The 19,583-nt window shown below is 42.8% G+C and overlaps 1 protein-coding gene across 2 annotated transcripts in view; it reads left to right on the forward strand.

Annotated features, from left to right (window-relative positions):
• Positions 1-1,281: 1,281 nt before the first annotated feature.
• The window catches only part of TEK (TEK receptor tyrosine kinase), a 104,535-nt gene continuing 86,233 nt past the window's right edge, over positions 1,282-19,583 (forward strand). Inside the window, exon 1 of one of the 2 annotated variants that reach the window (XM_005904802.2) lies at positions 1,282-1,648. In XM_005904802.2, the coding sequence (XP_005904864.1) occupies positions 1,597-1,648 (52 nt within the window). In that variant the 5' untranslated portion in view covers positions 1,282-1,596. The remainder of the gene's footprint in view (positions 1,649-19,583) is intronic. The other variant, XM_005904801.3, reaches the window with a different exon arrangement.

Raw genomic sequence — 19,583 nt, forward strand, 5'->3', positions numbered from 1 at the left:
CTTCTGGAGGAAGCTTTTAGAGACGGAATGGAAGGAAGAAAGGAAATGAATATGTTAACACAATTAACAAAAGTCTCCTATGAATTAGACCCAGTGCCAGATGTTTCTATGTATTTTCAAACATTTAATCCTCTCAAAAATTCCCCTTGATGGAGATATTATTGCTATTTTACAGCTACTGAAACTGACTCAAAGTTTCAGTAACTTGTCTCAGGTTACACATGGCTGAGCCAGTGTTTGAACCCAGGTCTATTGAAAACACAGCCTGAGCTTCTCTACCTTAGCTGCCTGGAAACATCAATCGATTCTCAAGATCATCACTGAGGTGATAAAACCCAAGACAGAAATCAGGCGAGACTAGCAGCATCTGCCGTTGAGTAGGAAAAAGAGCAGAGACCTCTTTCCTAGGGCATAAAGGCAAGGTGATGACTAAGGTATGGGCTTTCCGTGCTAATTTCAGAATTAGTATTTTTGTGATATTGTCATCTGCATAAATTTAGGGTCTCTGAACTTATTGTAGATATGGTTATCCCAGTGGTTATTTTCTTTTTGGTCTATGTACTCCCTCTGCTCTTATAAATAATATTTTTATCCCCACCTAAATCTTAAACTATTTATCCCCACCTAAAACTTACACTATTTGGTTTTTACACAGGTTATTTTAAAAATCTTGTGTATAATTTGTTTCTGAAAGTAAGTTGGCCAGTAACCATGAAATCCCTCCTAGTTATTACTGAAATCCTTCTCTGCCAGTTCTTTAAGAAATTAGATCATCTCCAGATGAGTTGTTAATAAAAAAATAAATGCGGTAGCCAGTAGCATAGATATCTTCGGGCTCTTGGCCAAAAAAGAAGCCATCTGTGTAAAAGAAAACAGGCTAACAATTTTGGACTCTGGTCTCTGTGGCCACATTGAGCATTGACCTCACTGTTAATTAACCCATATTAATTGTTTTGGGCGGGGGGTTGTGTTCTCTCAGCACGAAAACGTCTTTTCCCCATTCAAACCACGTGGGGTTAAAACAAGAAAACAAAAGCCAAAACTGCTCCCCACACCCAAAGCCCCTTCTGTCAGGGCTCCCAAGTAGACCCGTGAGAGCTGTTAGAGGGCTGAGAAGGGCCGGTCATCAGCACATACCATACATAGGTGGAGGGCTTGTTATTCTCAGTTTCCCGCCTCAGAGAGGATACCCCTATTGTTTCTGAAAGTGCTGACCAGGACCCACACTTCCAACTAAAATTCCTCTACCCCTGCAGCAGCAGCAGCAGCAGCAGCCATAGATAAGTGTTTTGATGAATTGCAAGATGGACAGGTCTTACCATGCCCCCAGCCCTGCTGATACCAAACGCCTTTAAGATACAGCCTTTCCCATCCTAATCTACAAAGGAAACAGGAAAAAGGAACTTAAAACTCCCTGTGCTCAGACAGAAATTAGACTGGGACTGCCCGCTTCTGTGCTGTTCCTTCTTGCCTCTGACTTGTAAACAAGACCTAGGAGGACAGGCGAATGGAAAGTCACAAACCTCTGGGTGTTTGAAAGGATCCTTGGGACCTCATGCATGTCCGCGGAAACTGGATGGAGAGATTTGGGGAAGCATGGATTCTTTAGCCGGCTTAGTTCTCTGCGGAGTCAGCTTGCTCCTTTCTGGTAAGGTTTGGCTTTATTATTATTATTTTTTTTTTTTTAAGTTTTTTTTAACCGTGACTCTGGGCTCTCTCACCAACGCTTATTGCTGGTTAACAAGGGGCAGCTGTGTCACGGACTGTTTCTCTGTGAATCTCCATTCAGTAAATGGAAGGATTCACCTGGAAAGTCCTTGTGGTGTGAACTGATTTTTCTAGTTTCCCTTCTGGATTATTGCCCCCTGTGTCACCACAGATGCTGTGGGGACTGACCAGGTCACTTTATTTGAAGAGACATATTTACTGTGGGACATTATTTTACTGCTCCTCATTTTAGCTTGTTTCCTTATTCGATACAAAAAAAGAAGAAACCTGGCTTTACCTGCTTCAGAGGAAATCTTCAGTCACTGAAAAAAAGTCAAATTTATGCTGAGAGTGATGGGGACCCACTTAAGGCACTGTACAGAGTGTCATTTTAAAAATGAGAACAAAAATGCTTTTCTATAAAGGTTTCATATTTGCATCCTATTTTATTCAAAGTGGTCAAATGCTAGGCTTTTTTGGTTTTTTTTTTTTACTATAGATGGGGTCAGGGAGATAAGGGTTATATAATTTGTGTTTTATTTCAAAAACTATTTGGCATATAGTGATTTGTAGTCTTCACTGGCCCAGTGAAATGAAAGTTTAGGCAATTACCCAGATCACTGGCCTCAGGAGTGCATTGAAACCTATTGTGGGTTTAAGGAATGATTGGCCTGAGTATAGACTTAAGGTGTTTGGTGCTCAGATTCTCTAGATGGCGGCGTGGCTCCCACTTCACTTACCCTGTGGGATACCTATGAAAGTGCTATCAAATCACGAAATACAGATCACAGTGTAATGGCCATCAATCTCTCCCCTTCAGTTTGAAAGCATTAGAATTATTATAATGAAAATAGAATTGATATAGGAAATGAATTTGGGAAATTTTACTGAACTTAATGATGTGGACTATGTTAGGTATACTTGGATCAAATTCTACTAAGTATCTACTATACTATTTTATATTTTTCATGTTTCCAATATTATTAACTATTCAGAAATTAATCCAATAATATAACAGAATTGTATGGAAAGTAGTTTATAGCTCTTCAGTTTGTTGTCAGTAATCAATATATTGCTATAGTAATATTTTAAGACTGAGTAACACAAACTGCTGGGAAATGAAAGATTATCTGAGATAGTTTCAGTATTTATGTAGAAAGTGTTTATATTCATGTGGAAATAATGTTGATTTCTCCAACAATATGCACGTTTAAGCCAAATAATTGTCATAATTCCATTCTCAATTTGCTTTTTTTCTGTGTGACATCTATCAGTGACCTTGAAATCTGGAACTGCTTCTTTATCAGGGATTATAGTAATGCAAAGACCAGGGGTATATAGTGGCTCTGAAATACTTCTTTAGGTTAACTACTATACATACACACATACACAAAGACACACACACTCTGTTTTAATTTTTTTCCCCCCATAGTGATTGTTATGGCACTTTGCAATATAGGCTTAGAAAACCTGTTGTAAAATCAAACAAAGCAGAAATTAACACAACATTGTAAAGCAACTATACCCCAGTTTTGTTTTAAAGTACTTTTAAACAAACACATATGCAAAAAAATTATGTGGCAAAACAAGTTGCTCTGTGTCTAAACCTTAGGTTTCTTGAAAGTACAGCACTAACTTCAGCAGGCTGAGACTCAAGGAGAGGGGTTCCATGCTCTTGTTGAAAATGAAGGTTAACACCAGTAACGTGGGTTTCTGGAGTAGATCTGCTGTGCTAAATCCTAACTTACATTTTCCATCTAAGCCTCCATGAATATGAACACTGAAGGCTTGAGAGTTGCAACAGCAAGAATCCAGTATGATTATGTCTACAGGCATAGGATCCCATTCTTCCATCCAAACTCCACTGCTGGACCACAGTAATGGAGCAAGGGGCTCATGACTTACAGACTTCTCTCTCTAGTTCAGTGGGTTGTTCCTCATTCCCTACTTCTGAACAGATAGAGCTAAAAGAATGTCACGTTTGCTTCAGTGAAGGTGACTCTGGGTGGTAGATGCTAATGCATAAGAGGATGTATGTAACTTTTAGAAGACTTTTATCAAATCCACCTAGATTCTGGTAGATTTCCCCCAGTGGAGGATCATGGCCAATACCAGCTTACAAACAAGTTCTCAGAAACATACTAGATTTCCCCTTCTCTCCCATTCTTACCAAACCAGGCTGCTCTCTGTAAAGCATTGTATAGAAAGAACAGCAATAAAACAAATCACTCTCTCTGCTTTATCATAATATGTCCTCTGTGATCAACATGATCCAATGGAAAGTCTCTATAGCATGTCGTCTTGCCTCTTTCCTGTCTCATTTGACATTCTGAGTAACAACCTGGGTTCAGAGATAGTGAGTATCTTTTCTGGAGTGGCGGAGGAGATTCAGTTCTAAGGTCAGGGAAGTGGTCACAGATGGAACCTCTTGATTGGGGTTGGTCTTAGAAGGCTAGTAGCAAGCCTGAGTAATCAAGGGTGGAGGTGTGGAAGCTAGGATCAGAGACACACCTGGAAATTATTCTCAGAGGGAGGTGCTTTGCCCTCTCCCCAGATTCTCTCCTAATCACTGTCTTTGGGAGTTCTGAGCCTCTCCCTTTCAGTCCTACCCTGTGAGAACTTCCTTCGAGAGTTTGGTTCTTTTAAAACATCTCTCCTGGAGAGAAGGACTTGTCCAGTTCATCTCAGAAGACTATACTATATATTCTCGAGGGATTCAGATGGGTGAGCTCCAGGTTTTTCTGACATTATCAATTCATCTCCTGGAACTTTATTCCTAAAAAAATGTGTGTGATTGTGTCACCAATTCATTCCCTATAGATGGTTTGTTGGTTAGAGCACAGAATCACGACTCAGATAGATTTGTCTAAGCTGAAACAAAGCCAGAAGATACCACTTCAAAATAGATAAATGTCAAGTTACACATTCAGTTCAGTTCAGTGGTTCAGTCGTGTCCGACTCTTTGCGACCCCATGAATCGCAGCACACCAGGCCTCCCTGTCCATCACCAACTCCCGGAGTTCACTGAGACTCACGTCCATTGAGTCAGTGATGCCATCTAAGCCATCTCATCCTCTGTCATTCCCTTCTCCTCCTTCCCCCAATCCCTCCCAGCATCAGAGTCTTTTCCAATGAGTCAACTCTTCGCATGAGGTGGCCAAAGTACTGGAGTTTGCATTGGGGTTCAATAAATAGATTATGTTCAGTGTCAGAGAGATCTGGTGTGTTGAGAGCTCTATGGGTGACATCTAAGTTTTGGTGATACACAAAATTTACAGGAGCCAACACGTCCTTTACTTGCTAAAATGGTAATACGTGGCTGTAAACTGTTTGCTTAGTAAAAATATAAGATCTGACTTAGAGATGGCAATTGCTTCAATCTACTGCTCAAAGCATACCCATTAAACACTGGTGACACTAAGAAATTTGACAGCAAACAGAGTAGACAGGCAGAAGGAAAAGTGCTTTAGACACTTTGTCATATGAGCACATATAGTCAGGAGAGAAGAGATGAAGGAGCAGTATTTTCATGGGTTTCCATTTAGATGACACCATAGATTGATGCTGTATTTCTCCAGGTCTGGGATGCAGGGGCTGAGGGACCTGCACAAAAGATAGTTTGACTTTATTGATAGAAACTTTCTAAAAGCCGGATCACCGTCCCCCTGAGGAGTGAGTTCCCACTCTGAGGAGGGATCAGGTTGGATGATGGATAGATTTAGGAATGTGAAAAGAGGATCCTTTTCATTTCACTATCAGTGGCTTCTCATTGATCACTTAGGAGGTAGATAAGGGTTCCGAAGAGCCACCAAGATCTTTGCCCACTGAAATCAAACTGGGTGTGTTTTCTGAATGTGGACCCAGCTACACTCACTTTACACTAAATTGTAACTCAATCAACTTGGCATAGGAGAAGAAAAAGCACATGCCCTTGGGCTGTGATGACTTTTTGAAGCCACTGCTCTGAGACTGAGGTGGAGCTCATCAAGAAGGCAGGAGAAGGAATCTGGAGTATGGATTGTGAGGTTACACACCTGGTTGTTGTTGTTTAGTCACTAAGTCATGCCCAACTCTCTTGTGACCCCATGGACTGTAGTCTACCAGGCTCCTCTGTCCATGAGATTTCCCAGGCAAGAACACTGCAGTGGGTTGCCATTTCCTTCTCCAGGGGATATTCCTAGCCCAGAGATCAAGCCCAGGTCTCCTGCATTAGCAGGCAGTTTATTTACTACTGAGCCAACAGGGACTCTCTTACACACCTGGAGTTAAGCTCAAATTGGGTGACCATGGACCAGTTATTTGACTGCTCTAATACACAGTTTTCTCATCTTTTACAGTTGAGAATACTTTTGACCCCTAGAGTCATTATAAACATCAAGTGTGATAATGCATATGCATTAGTCAGCCAGTAAGAACTCTCTTAGCAAGTGAAGCTAGTATAATTGAAAGAGAACTGTTGCTCTGAGGACCACTGTGCTTGTTTAAGAGCGGTCTAATCTTTTCCAGGTGGAGGGGTCACTTACTACTCATAGAAGCAGTCTCCTTCTAAAACCCCTCAACATTAGCTGGTTCCTCAAATTTCGTACTGGTCTCTCCCAGTACGAAGCCAGAACACGGCCTGTTTTCTGGTGCTTTCTCTCACCTATCCCATTCATGGCTGTTCCACTTCAGCCACGTCCTTCTCCACGAATGATGTATATTTTCCTCTTGGCTCTTGTTCATGCTGTTCTATCCATTTGGAAAAGACATCCTCTATGCTTGCTCTGCAAACAAAATTCAACTCAGTTTGCCTAGGCCAATTCTTCATGATGTTCTTCTCCTAATTCTGAGTTCCCTTACCACACAGGCTGTGTCTTTGAACTCTGGGCACGTGGATTTAGCCCAGTTAACCTCTAACATCTTTGTTAGAGGTATTGTTTCTTTACTATTCTCCGTAGTGCTTGGAGTTTAATATGCCACAGTAAGAAACTTTTGGTATGCCACAGCAGACCTGAAAAAAAGAGAGAAAGCATTTGTTGTTATACGAAGGGTTTTTAAACATTGAAATAATAATAACAGTAATAATCAATTTCATATATGTATTGAAAGTAGTAATCACTCATATCTTAAAACGTTGGCTTATGTTAAATATCTGATGTAAATAAGGTCAAAAGAAAGTCCCTTTCTTCTCTCAGGTGTGAAACATGAAAGGTATACTCATGAAAGTGGGTTTAACAAGAGCTTTACCTAATACTATGTATTGTATGATTGCTGAATATTACTTTAAAGATATGCATAGTTTTTATTTAATAGATATTTATTGAGTTATTGCCTGCCCATATTCATTCATTCACTCAACTATCATTTCAGTCAGTGAAGACACATTGAGGACTTACTTTGTACCAAATATTGTATTGGATACCAGGAATGCAGAAAAAAGGATGAATCATTTTTTTTCCCCTTGCTAAACTCACTTTTTGGTAGGAAAGATAAATATAGGAGAATAAATTATAAGATGCTATGATAAATACTATAATTATTGTTGTTTTTCAGTAAAGTCATATCTGACTCTTTGCAACCCCATGAACTGCAGCATGCCAGGCTTCCGTGTCCTTCACTATCTCCTGAAGTTTGCCCATACTCACGTCCATTGAGTCGGTGATGCCATCCAACCATCTCATCCTCTGTCACCCCCTTCTCCTCCTGCCCTCAATCTTCCCCAGCATCAGGGGTATATAAAAATCTAGCTTTTCAAGAGCTGTAAAAATACTTATTGGATTCAGTAATTTAAAAAATGCAATTCTAAAATCCAAATTAAACATAAGTGACTAAAAACATATAATGCTAACTTCATTGCTAAATTTATATGAATATAATTTAATATTGAAAATAATCTGTAGGTTAGATTTTCCTCACTTTCCCAGAACTCCTAAATAATAATGAATATTGCCCCATATTATGGCTGATGTAGTTATGAGTTACTCATGGCCAAATGATTTTAAAACAAAGTAGATAAAAAGGAAAAGGGAAGAAAGAATTTCCCATCAGAAGGAGCACAGAGTGTGAAACAGCAGGGCAAGCTCAGGGAAGTTGAGTAAGGCTAGAATGTAGGGAGGAGGTGGTGAATTAAGGTTGGGTTCAGGTCAGGAAGGGCCTCATTGGCCATATTAAGTCATCTGTACCTCTTTTCTGTACATGTGGAAATTTAGTGTGGTGTTTGTTCTAGTGTATCTGATTTACGTCTTGGAAAATTCACTCTGGTAAGAGTGTGGAGCATGTATTGACACGGCAGAGATTTAGGCCTGGACCAGTTTGGCTTCTCAATTCTCCAGGCAGGAAGGCCCGGATGAAGAGGGGAATTGAAAGTGTTTAAGCGGTGAAACTGTAGGGACTGGTGATAGGTTGTTTATTGGAGGTTGTGGGAAGAGAAGGTGGTGAATAAACATTGCTCCAGGCTTCTGGTTTGGGTGATGGTGCTGCCATTCACTGTGCTGGGAAACATGACAGAAGGAACCTGGTTGATGACAGGCTGGCAAGAAACAAACAATTATTTTGCACGTGTTGATTTTGAGTTTCCATGTTAATGGTGGATATTTAGCAAAACTGGGCTATCTGGGTCTGAAACTCAGAAGAGAACTGGGCAAGGGACTGAGACAGAGGAATCTTTGTGTATAGTAAGTAAGGTCCTGGACATGGACACATACTGAGATTTAAGTGAAGTGAAGAGAAGAGAAGAGAAGGAGGAGATAGCCTAGGGTTCCGTGAAGAAGCAGTCAAGGAGCTGGCAGGAGAGGCCAACCCAGACAGATTCCTTTCCTGGGATTTCAGAGACTTGGCGTTGCTGTGGCCAAGAAGGAGAGAGTTTAAAGAAGGGGACGATAAGATGGGGCAGCAGGGTGACAGCATCCGTGCTTGGCCTGGGGGCACCAGACTGCAGGTGTGTTGTTTCACAGAGAGCCAGCTGCACTGACAGCACAGCTGAGCCGGAGCTGGGAGGGATGGCGGAGGGTCAGCTGGCATCTCTCCCAGTCTTCAGGAAGGGGAACGTCTAAAGTTGCCTCCCTTAGTTCTGGAATTTTAAACTGATAACCCAATTCCCACCAGTCTAGTCAGACCATTCCTTAATTCTCGTCACATGTGCAGAATGCTTTTTTAGATCAAGACTTGCCTGCTTTCCTCTACATCCCTCCCCCGTTGCCTCCTTTTGTCACTCCGGGACTCTGACCACCCTTCTCCCTTGTTCCTTCCCAAAGGCCACAGGGACAGGTGTGGTCACATGAACCTGCCAGACGGGCAGAGTCCTGACCCTTTTTAACAAAGCTGTTGATTAGTGGGAGTGCGTTCCCACTGCCTAGAGGTGCCATGTCTAACATGGTAGGCACACTTAACAGACAGAGGGAGAAAAAAACCTAAAGATGAGCCACGGGAGCCCATCAGGCAGCCAGCAGAGGGACACGTGGGCGGCTGCTGTTTGTTCCCTGCTGGTCACAGCCCCCTGCCCAGGACTTGACCAGTGAGGTGTGTGTAGCAGGCACACCCATCTCAGCAGATCTGTCAGCTTTCCCGCTTTTGTTAGAGGGTGATATCATGCTTCCTGGGGGGAGCACTAGAAGACAATGCCCGGCCACTTTCCTCCAGATACAATAGGCGGAGTCAGGAAGGCAGTATTGACATTGCTGGGGCCGGGGAGGCACTCACTGCTCCGCGGCCGTCAGATGGTGAACCAGCTTAACCTTGGCACATGGAGCCTGGGTTGTGCAAGGCGTCTGGCTCCAGAGCCAAAGGGGACTCCACCCCAGGGACAGAAGTCCTGTAGACATCTGGGAATCTGAGATGGCCCTCGAATTCCCATCCCCTTGTCAAAAAAACAACCATAAAACAACAACAGGACCAGGAATAACAAAAATGACTACCATAGGCTGAATGTCATCATGTGCCAAGAGTTTAATATGACTTTTAATATCTTACAATAATCTCATGCAATTGGTATTATTATTTGTTTGTTTAATATAGATGGTGAAACTGAGGCTCACAAAATGTTAGTGACTTCACTAAGGTTAAACTATTGTGGACATTCATTATCTGGGACTGCCCAGCATTCCTGTTTTTCAAAAGCCACCAAGCGTTCCCTCCAGTGATGGGACTGCCAATCACTGATCCGTGTACTGTCAGTCTGATGACAGTGGTTGGTTCAGATGGAGGATGTATGACCCAACAGGGCCACATGGACTGTCCTCTGGGAATTTTTGAGCAAGATGTTCTCTTTCTTCAGTGAGGACACTCTTCACTTGGAGCCATCAGCTTCCTTGGGTGCTTCAAGGAAGCTAGTCTTTGGTAGAACAGAATGAGGGCAGGAACAGAACACAGCCCAGACAGGCAGTCCGGAATTATCTGAGCTCTAGATCAGAGGCCTATCCCAGCCCCTTCCAGTTATGTGAGCCAGCTACATTTCTTTTCTTGTGCTATTTTGAGTTGTTCTCTGTCTCTCAAAAATGAGTAGTCCTGAGCGACCACATGATCTCAGTAGGATTGATGGAGGCAAGAGTTAAACTCAGAATGACCTGAACCCAAACTCTGGGCTTTTTAAAACACTTCACTGTGCTGTCTTCCAACTAGTGTTTCATGGTCACCTCAAGCTGGTTCACAGAAAATGAGACTCATAACAGTACTGCTTACAGTACTTATTCACGTGCTTTGTGGTCAGTCATGTCCAACTCTTTGTGACCCCATGGACTGTAGTCTGCCAGGCTCCTCTGTCCACGGGGCTTTCTAGGCAAGAATACTGGAGTGGGTTGCAATTTCCTCCTCCAGGGGATCTTCCTGACCCATGGATCAAACCCATGTCTCTTGCATCTGCTGCATTGATGGGTGGGTTCTTTGCCACTAGCGCCACTTATTCAGTATCAGTATCAGTTCAGTTGCTCAGTCATGTCTGACTCTTTGTGACCCCATGGACTGCAGCATGCCAGCCTCCTTGTCTATCACCAACTCCCAGAGTTTACTAAAACTCATGTCCATTGAGTTGGTGATGCCATCCAACCATTTCATCCTCTGTCATTCCCTTCTCCTCCCACCTTCAATCTTTCTTAGCATCAGGGTCTTTTCAAATGAGTCAGCTCTTCGCATCACGTGGCCAAAACACTGGAGTTTCAGCTTTAGTATCAGTCCTTCCAATGAACATTCAGGACTGATTCCCTTTAGGATGGACTGGTTGGATCTCCTTGCAGTCCAAGGGACTCTCAAGAGTCTTCTCCAACACCACAGTTCAAAAGCATCAATTCTCCAGCACTCAGCTTTCTTTATAGTCCAACTCTCACATCCATACGTGACTACTGGAAAAACCAAAGCCTTAACTAGACGGACCTTTGTTGGCCAAGTAATGTCTCTGCTTTTTAATATGCTGTCTAGGTTGGTCATAACTTTTCTTCCAAGGAGTAAGTGTCTTTTAATTTCTGCAATCACCATCTGCAATGATTTTGGAGCCCAGAAGAATAAAGTCAGCCACTGTTTCCACTAGTTCTCCTTCTATTTGCCATGAAGTGATGGGACTGAATGCCATGATCTTAGTTTTCTAAATGTTGAACTTTAAGCCAACTTTTTCACTCTCTTCTTTCACTTTCATCAAGAGGCTCTTTAGTTCTTCTTCACTTTCTGCCATAAGGGTGGTGTCATCTGCATATCTGAGGTTATTGATATCTCTCCCTGCAATCTTGATTCCAGCTTGTGCTTCATCCAGTCCAGCGTTTCTCATGATGTTCTCTGCACGTAAGTTAAATAAGCAGGGTGACAATATACAGCCTTGATGTACTCCTTTTCCTATTTGGAACCAGTCTGTTGTTCCATGTCCAGTTCTAACTGTTGCTTCCTGACTTGCATACAGATTTCTCAAGAGGCAGGTCAGGTGGTCTGGTGTTCCCATCTCTTTCAGAATTTTCCAGAGTTGATTGTGATAAATTCACATAGTTCAAGGGGAAGATTTTAAAAGATACTACTTTAAATATACACTGTATGGTGTGGGTATATAACGAGCACTCAGTAAAAATCTGATGTTCTTTTTTACTTATAAACAAAGCTAGAGGCGCTTATGTCACTTAATGTCCATCTTTTCAAAGCACATCTCTATCCATGAGGGTAGGCAATTCATTCTATGCCAGATGGAGCTTCCCACCTTTCCTTGAGGTAACTCCCTGTTGTTGAGTTACTACCCCACTGCCTCCTTTTGTCCTAAGCCTGGCCTTGTCTCAGAACAAGGGGAGAAATCCTTAGAGCTGTGTGTTCTTGGGCTCTGGCTAAAAATCTGGAGTGTCAGGTAGGGAGTTCCTTCCATGGCCCTACCAGCTGGCAAGGTGGTGCTCCCCATTTTTTCTCCTGCCAGCCCCCAATTTCCTCTTTTCTCACTTTTCTCCTAACTGAAAAGTGTCTCTAGGATGCTTTGCTCTAGATTGTTCCCACCTCATTTATCCCAAACCTATGAATTCCTCGTTCTTGAAAATCTTATGTGGCATTGTCAATTCCCAGTGCAGTGTGCCTCACTTCAGACTAAGCTCATTCCTGGTAGATGATTTGGGAAGTGATCCCAGGGAGCAAGAATGAGGGGCTAGGGGAATGGAAGTGTACAAGCATGTACTGTCATGTTGGCCACTGACTCAAAAGCCTGGTGAAGTGAAACGTTAGTTGCTCAGTCGAGTCTGACACTTTGCGACCCTGTGGGCTGCATGTAGTCCACCAGGCTTCTCTGTCCATGGAATTCTCCAGGCAAGAATACTGGAGTGGGTAGCCATGCCCTCCTCCAGGGCATCTTCCTGACCAAGGGATTGAACCTGGGTCTCCTGCATTGCAGGTGGATTCTTTACCATCTGAGCCCCCAGAGAAGCCCCAAATGCTGGTGCTCCACACCTTCTAAGGAGCCTCATGAAATGTAGCTCTGGGCCTTCATACTTTGCTTTCCTTCCCTTTGTTCCAGGCTCATGTAGACACAAGAAGCCGATAAGTTACTGGGGTCCTGCGCTGTTGTGCCAGAAAGTCCCAGGGGAGGAAGTGTGAGATCCTCCCAGAGGCTCTGAGTGAGCTACTTTGAGGTTCCATCTGCTCAAAGCCGATGGAGGCCTGCTCAGAAGTGATTGTAGAAGCATTGGAGCTAAAGTGGGAATGGGGAAGATTTGCATTGGTCTCCAAGAGGTGTTGGATACAGGCACCCTTGCGTTTGTCCCTGACATAGAACTTAGAATATTAAATCGCAATTTACAGTGTATTTGATGGTTTTCCCACTAGGCTACGGGCTGAATGACACATTAGCATTCTCTGCACCAAATATAGTATCCTGGCTGCAAGAGAAATGCTTTAATAACAGTTTTGCATCGGATTCAGTGTTCTGACCAGTGCTTCCCCAAGTGTCCTAGATACACTATTGCTGGCCTGAAAGATGATTTTATGTGATGCAATTTAAACAGAGCATTTTTAATTATGAAATTAATATGTGTATATAGATATATGTGTGTATAGATGTTGTGTAGTTGCTAAGTTGTGTGTGACTCTTTGTGACTCTATGGACTGTAGCTTCTTCTGTCTGTGGAATTTCTTAGGCAAGAATACTGGAGTGGGTTGCCATTTCCTTCTCCAGGAGACCTTCCCGACCCAGGTTGAACCCAAGTCTCCTGCTTGGCAGGTGGATTCTTTACCACTGAGCCACCTGGAAAGTCCATATGTGTGTATATATCATAACAATCATGTACTTTCATGAGTATTTTGGCATTATATGAGGTTAAGAAAAAAAAGATGAATTAACTTAAAGAGAATGGTTAATAGAATAATTATTATACAAGTCTCATGTAGACTCAGCAAAAATCATGAAAATACTGTCTAAATTAATGCAATTTGAGAGACACTGCTCTAAAAGAATGAAGTAACCAATACTTTTTTAGAACTCTATGTGTGTGTTCAGATTAAAAATGGAAAAGTAATTTGGGCACATAAATAATACTAATGGATTAAGCAGAAGGGAGTCTCTTGGTGATCAACCTGTCTCAGAGGACTGACTTAGACTCTATTCTTGCTCCTCTTAGGAAACCTGGAAAGGGGACATTTATTAATAAATTACAGTTAAGACCTAGTTTACCCCTTGGGCACCCTGAGCATTCCTCAGAAAAGGCCCAGCAGTCAGCATGCAAAGTAGTGGGCAGTGGCCAAAGTGGAGGAACAAGTAGGTCAGTTATATGCATTCATTCAAGCAAACATTTAGTGAGCCCTTTCTGTGTGTGGGGAATCTGCTGGGCATTCAAGTTACAAACATGGTTAAGAGAGGGATCTGACCTCAGGTGGCTTTTAGTCTGGCAGGTGAGAAGCTCTGCTCTGTTAGAGGCAGACAGTGCGCGTAGGGAATATCGAGGCTGGAGGGAGTTATTCTGGAAGAAAACATGGGTGTCACCAAGAGGGCGACGTTTGAGAAGGATGAGCAGGATTGTGCCTTGTGGAAAATCAGGAGTGGATGTGAGGAAGAAAGGTGTTCTAGGCTGAGGAAGAAGCATGAAAAATGAGGGATAAAAAGTTTAAGAAATGTTTGTGCAATGGTTCTATGTGGCTACCCTGTAGGGTACAAAGACCGAAGCTGGGGAGGTGGACTGGGGAGAAGGTAACTGGGCTTGAGGTTGGCTGAGTGGGCAGGGTCAGAGTCAGTTATGGGAGTTGTCAGGATATGGGATGAAGCCCTGTGAGGGGGTGACATTGCCAAAAAGAGGAGAAAGGGTTTGTTTCGGGAACACCTATGTCAAGGGGTGATGTGGGTGGAGGAAGAGGAAGCTGAAGGCGACAAGCCAAAGGAGGAGGGAGTTTCTCATCTACATCAAAATGTACAAAGGCAGGAGCCAGGATCACGAGAGAGACTGGAGAATTTGGCAGTTAGGTATTGCTGCTAAGCATTTCTAGTGGATGGGCAGGGCCTGGGTTGAAGAGTAAGCGGGAGGTAAGGAAATGGAGTAAGCAAGCCTAGATTCCTCTCTGGGAGATGTCCCATGTCACAGCAGCTTCCTGTTTCTGTGTGCTTTTCTGTAAAGTTGATTCTAGGCTGATCTAGTAGAAGGGTGAGGTGCCCTCTGCCATTGTTGGCTCAGGGTGCTAGGAGGATATGCCAAGGTTTGAAGGAAAGAGAGAAAACCTCTTCCATCACAGGTATTCTCCCCTTCCCATGGATGTTGTCTCAAATTGCCTGAATTAGATAATTATTTTAATTTCAAAAATGTTTGGTAATGGAGGTACACAGGGGAGCCACACACCACTACCTGGAATGAGGAATATTAGAACCGACAAAGACTCAAAAGATTATCTAATCCAGGGTTATTGAATTGTTTTCTCACACAATACTAATTCCAGGAGAATTGTTGAATTCCACCCCCCCCTTTTTTTTTAGTGTAACGTGGAGCTAATGTTTGATACCTTAAGTAATACTGTTTTGATTGAACCTGCTCCTTTTACAGATACTGAGGCCCCGGGAGTTTAGCACTTTGCACAAGCTTACTCAGCTCATTAGAGGCCATTTCTTCACTTTAGCAGGGAGTGTGGAAAGCAATATAAATTAGATGTATTGTTTGGTCAGACTGCCTGGGCTTCCATTCCAGTTTTACCATAGAATTGGTTAGCTATCGCTGTGTAACAAACTACTCCCAAAACCTGTTGACTAAACCAACATTTATCATTCCTCACATGTCTTTGTGCGATTTGCGGTTCACCTGATGTGTGCTGAGTACCGCTCGGAGGTTCTGCTTCAGATTGCAGCAGCTGCTGCAGCTCTGCCTCTTGCTGTAGGTGTGCCAGTTGTCTGGGTGACCTGCTCACATGTATCTCATCCTTCTTGGATCAGCCCGGGGGGTGTTGTTCTAATGGTGATGTTAGAAACACAAGAGCACTAAGTAGAAACAAATGAACAAGTGAGTCTTCTCAAGGCTTAGGCTGTGAACTAGCACACTGTCATTCCCTAAGTCAAGGTCTGGGAACTATGTTCTGCCCATGGTGTGGCCAAAGCAAGGGAATGATGCAAAAGGGAGCTGAAGATTGGGGGTCAACAATTCAATCTACTACAGCTACTACTAGCTTTGCACTGTGGTGCAAGTTACTTGTTTTCATCTGAAAAACAAGCATCATAAAAAAAAAATGAAAAACAAGCATCATAATAGTACTTACCTTTTGGGGCTTGGGGAGGGGGAATTAAATGAATTTGTTCATGTAAACCATTAAGACCAGCACTTAAACTTAGAAAACACTAAGTAAATACTAAGATTGCCACAAATTTTATCCACCTACCCATCACCATCCATGCATGATGGAGGATATTTGGGGTCTTTGCCACCAGAGTGGCTATGGAAGGTTTCGGGTTGACTTGATGAACTAGCTCAGCATCGGCCATTTCCCACCAGCAGAAGGGCTCAGAGGAGTGATCTTCTGAAAATCCTCCAAACCACTCATTTATAAAGTCCTCTCTTTGTCTTCTAAGTGATTATATGGCCTCTGGCAGCTTGGGCTGGCTTGGTGCTGCCCTGTTCTCCCAGCCTCCGCACCACATGCCCCTCCCCTGCAGTGTATCTCTCACACCCAGAGTGAGCAGAGATTTTCACACAGACCATCTGCCAGGAGGTGTGGAACTGGAGCCAGAAACACGTAACAGCTGCAGAAGCTCAGCTGTATTCCAAGGCCTGTAGTAATCTCACAGCAGTCCTGGACACAGCCCTGACCACTGACTGGCTCTAGAGTACACAAGCCTCAGCAGAGTGTGATTCCAATGTGAGTAATACATGAATTCTGCCAGCTCCTTCTGGAATCAAACAAAAAACTGGTTTTTTTTTTTTTTTTTTTTTGCCATTTGGGGGAAAATCATTCATTGCATCACTGTCTTCCCATTAAGTCTGGGAGAGCCAGTGACTCAAGCTAACTTCTGCTAGAGGCTCTCTTCCTCTCCTCGAGGCTGCTTCCTGATGAAACTCATGGTTTAGGACCCCCCACCAAGCCCACCTTTCACCTTGACAGGTGGTATTATGTGCCACATGAATCTAGACTGTGCAGTAGTGGGGTAACTGTGTGACCGTAGGCAAGTCATTTCACCTTCCTGTAGAATGGGGATAATAGTATTACCACACCAAAGAGTTGTGAGGATTATATGATACAGGTAGGTCAAATGCTTAGCCAAGTGCGTGTTCATAAAAAATGCTCAATAAATATTAGCTATCATTATTTCTTCTGTCTCCCTATGCCACTAGCTATTACTCCTAGGAGCACTCTTGTCTCCAAGATATTGTATAAATGTCACTCTGTTCTATTCCATCCCACTTTGTCTTATCTCCTTCCTTCCTAATCCATTCTAGTCTTTAGTATTATTTGAGCTCTTACTCTGTGCTTAACACTGGTCCAGCAAGTATAAAGATGAATGAAACAAAGTCTGTGTTGCTATGGAGGTTGCTGTTGGGATGTTTAAGTTACAGATGGTCGTACAGTAGGTTCTTCTTACTCATGGTAGAATAGCTGTATTCTGTAAACCACCAAAACTGAGTTAGATTTCTGCAAGTCCAAATGTTTTTGTGACCTGATCAATGCATAACCCAGTTTTGCATTTGTGTGTATTGTTTTTGCCAACAAAAATTGTAAAAATGTGAAAAAGTGGCACCAAATAAACCATCCAGCGGACACTGGTTTTCTGTTTGAGAGCCCAGTAGAACAATGCCTTGTTTCACCTCAGTCGGGAACAGATGTGTCTGATGACTCAGGGTTTTCCCTGCTCTGCCTGTGTGTTCAGGTGACTGGGAAGGCAACATGAGTATCAATTTTGAGGTTATAAATAAATTATAGGCAAATTCATAAATATAGAATCAACTAATGATGTGTGCGTGCGTACTTGGTCATATCCAACTCTTTGCAACCCATGGACCGTAGCCTGCCAGGCTCCTCTGTCCATGAGATTCTTCAGGCAAGCATACTGGAGTGGGTTGCCATTTCCTCTTGCAGGGGATCTTTCCCACCCAGGGATTGAACCCATGTCTCTTGGATCTCCTGAATTGGCAGGCAGATTCTTTACACTGAGCCACCTGGGAAGCCCAACTAATGATGAGGATAGACTGTTCATACACGAATGCATAAATGACGCAAACTGCACTAAAGTTTCCATAGACGCACAGGGGAAGCACGGGAGAGACAGCAACGGATTCCTTCTGGGGCAATTGGGGTCCTTTGGCTGGAATCAGACTTTCAAACGCAAGAGGGCATTTCTTTCTTCTTCTTTTTTTTTTTGAGATGAGCAAATTTAATTTTTTGAATTGTTGTATAATTGCTTTATAATGTGTTAGTTTCTGCTGTACAACAAAGTGAATCAGCTACATTTATCCCCTCCCTTTTGAGTCTCCCTCCCACCACTGCCCACCCCCTATCCCACTAGGTCATCGCAGAGCACCAAGAGGGCATTTCTGACAGCAGGCAGTAGAGATGGAAGCATGTGGCTGGGAACAGCCAAATCGGTCAGATTAGGGCTTGTGGGTAGCAGGATTTCTGTGTACTGTGTAGCCCAGATGTGACTGGATAGCTTGCAGCAGGCCTCTTCTCACCCACATCCAGTTAGAAGCAAGACTCAGCACTCTGAGATGCCAAACAAGGTAAAACGATCCAACTCTGTGGCATCAGCAAGTAACAAAGCGCTTTCGCTGGGTCAGAGGAGAAGATGATCTGTGTTGTCCAGTGTGTAAAATAATAAATTCAGGAGTCGACAACTCCCCTTTCCTCTGGCTAAATTCCTCTCCAGCTCCAAGCCTCCTTGTTTCTCCTCCCTGCCTCCCACAGCCTCTACTCTTCCAGGCAATTCCACTTTGCATACGTCACTCTGCAATACAACAGCCAGCCTGGGGATCCAGCCCTTCTCCTCTGGAATCTTAGCAGAGATCCTGTATTGTTCCTCAAGTTTGGCTTTCAGGAATTTCCTCTTCCCTCCATTCCTCACTCCATGGGGATTATTCAAGTATTTGTCCAGTGAAATATTTCCTCCATATTTTGGCATAAGTACAAGGTCCCAGGTGAGTTACCACTTCCCATCACTGCCTCTACCGGTCATTCCTGACAGATAAGTCATGGTAGACATACATTTTTTTCAGGTTGATATAAATCTTTTTTTCCCCAGTTTTATTGTGATATTGACATTCAACATTGTATAAAGGTTTCTGCAGTTTTTAAAGAGCCAAGTCCAGGCCCTAACCACAGTAGATATTCAATAAATGAATAGGTTTCTGCTAATCTGATTTGGGGGAAAGTTACATTTTTGTCATATTTTCTTCTACAAAACAGATACATAATTTTAACTACTATAATTTTCTTATGTATTTCTCAGCAAGATTTTGTAATTTTCATCACATTCAGTTCTAAACATTTCTTCCTAACAATTCTCATCAAAAGATGTTGCTTTCTAGAATCTTTACAAGAGCAGCTATAACTGATTCACTTTGCTGTACAGCAGAAACTAAAACAACATCGTAAATTAACTATAGTCAAATAAAAATTGGAAAAAAATGGAGTCAGCATATACTGGCCCACCCTGAGTTTGAGGACTATATAGAACTATTTGTGAAAATGCCTGTAAATGATACCTACAATAAATACAACATAGCATTAGGGGGAAAAATATTGTTTTAAAAAAATTAACAAAATAATTATGATTTTTTTTTTTTTTTGGCCATGCCCTATGGCCAGGGATTGAACCCATGCCCCTGTACTGGGAGCATGGAGTCTTCACCACTGGACTGCCAGGGAAGTCCCAATAATTATGAATTTTATCATGAAGAATGAGCAGGAGCTGTAGTTGAGAAAGTTCTAGGGGTAAAAAAGGAGAGTAATGTCTTTGAAATAGCTCTATTAGATCTTAAGGCAGAGCATCATAG

The sequence above is a fragment of the Bos mutus genome, chromosome 8 (genome assembly GCF_027580195.1).
Source record: "Bos mutus isolate GX-2022 chromosome 8, NWIPB_WYAK_1.1, whole genome shotgun sequence".
Lineage (NCBI taxonomy): Eukaryota > Metazoa > Chordata > Mammalia > Artiodactyla > Bovidae > Bos > Bos mutus.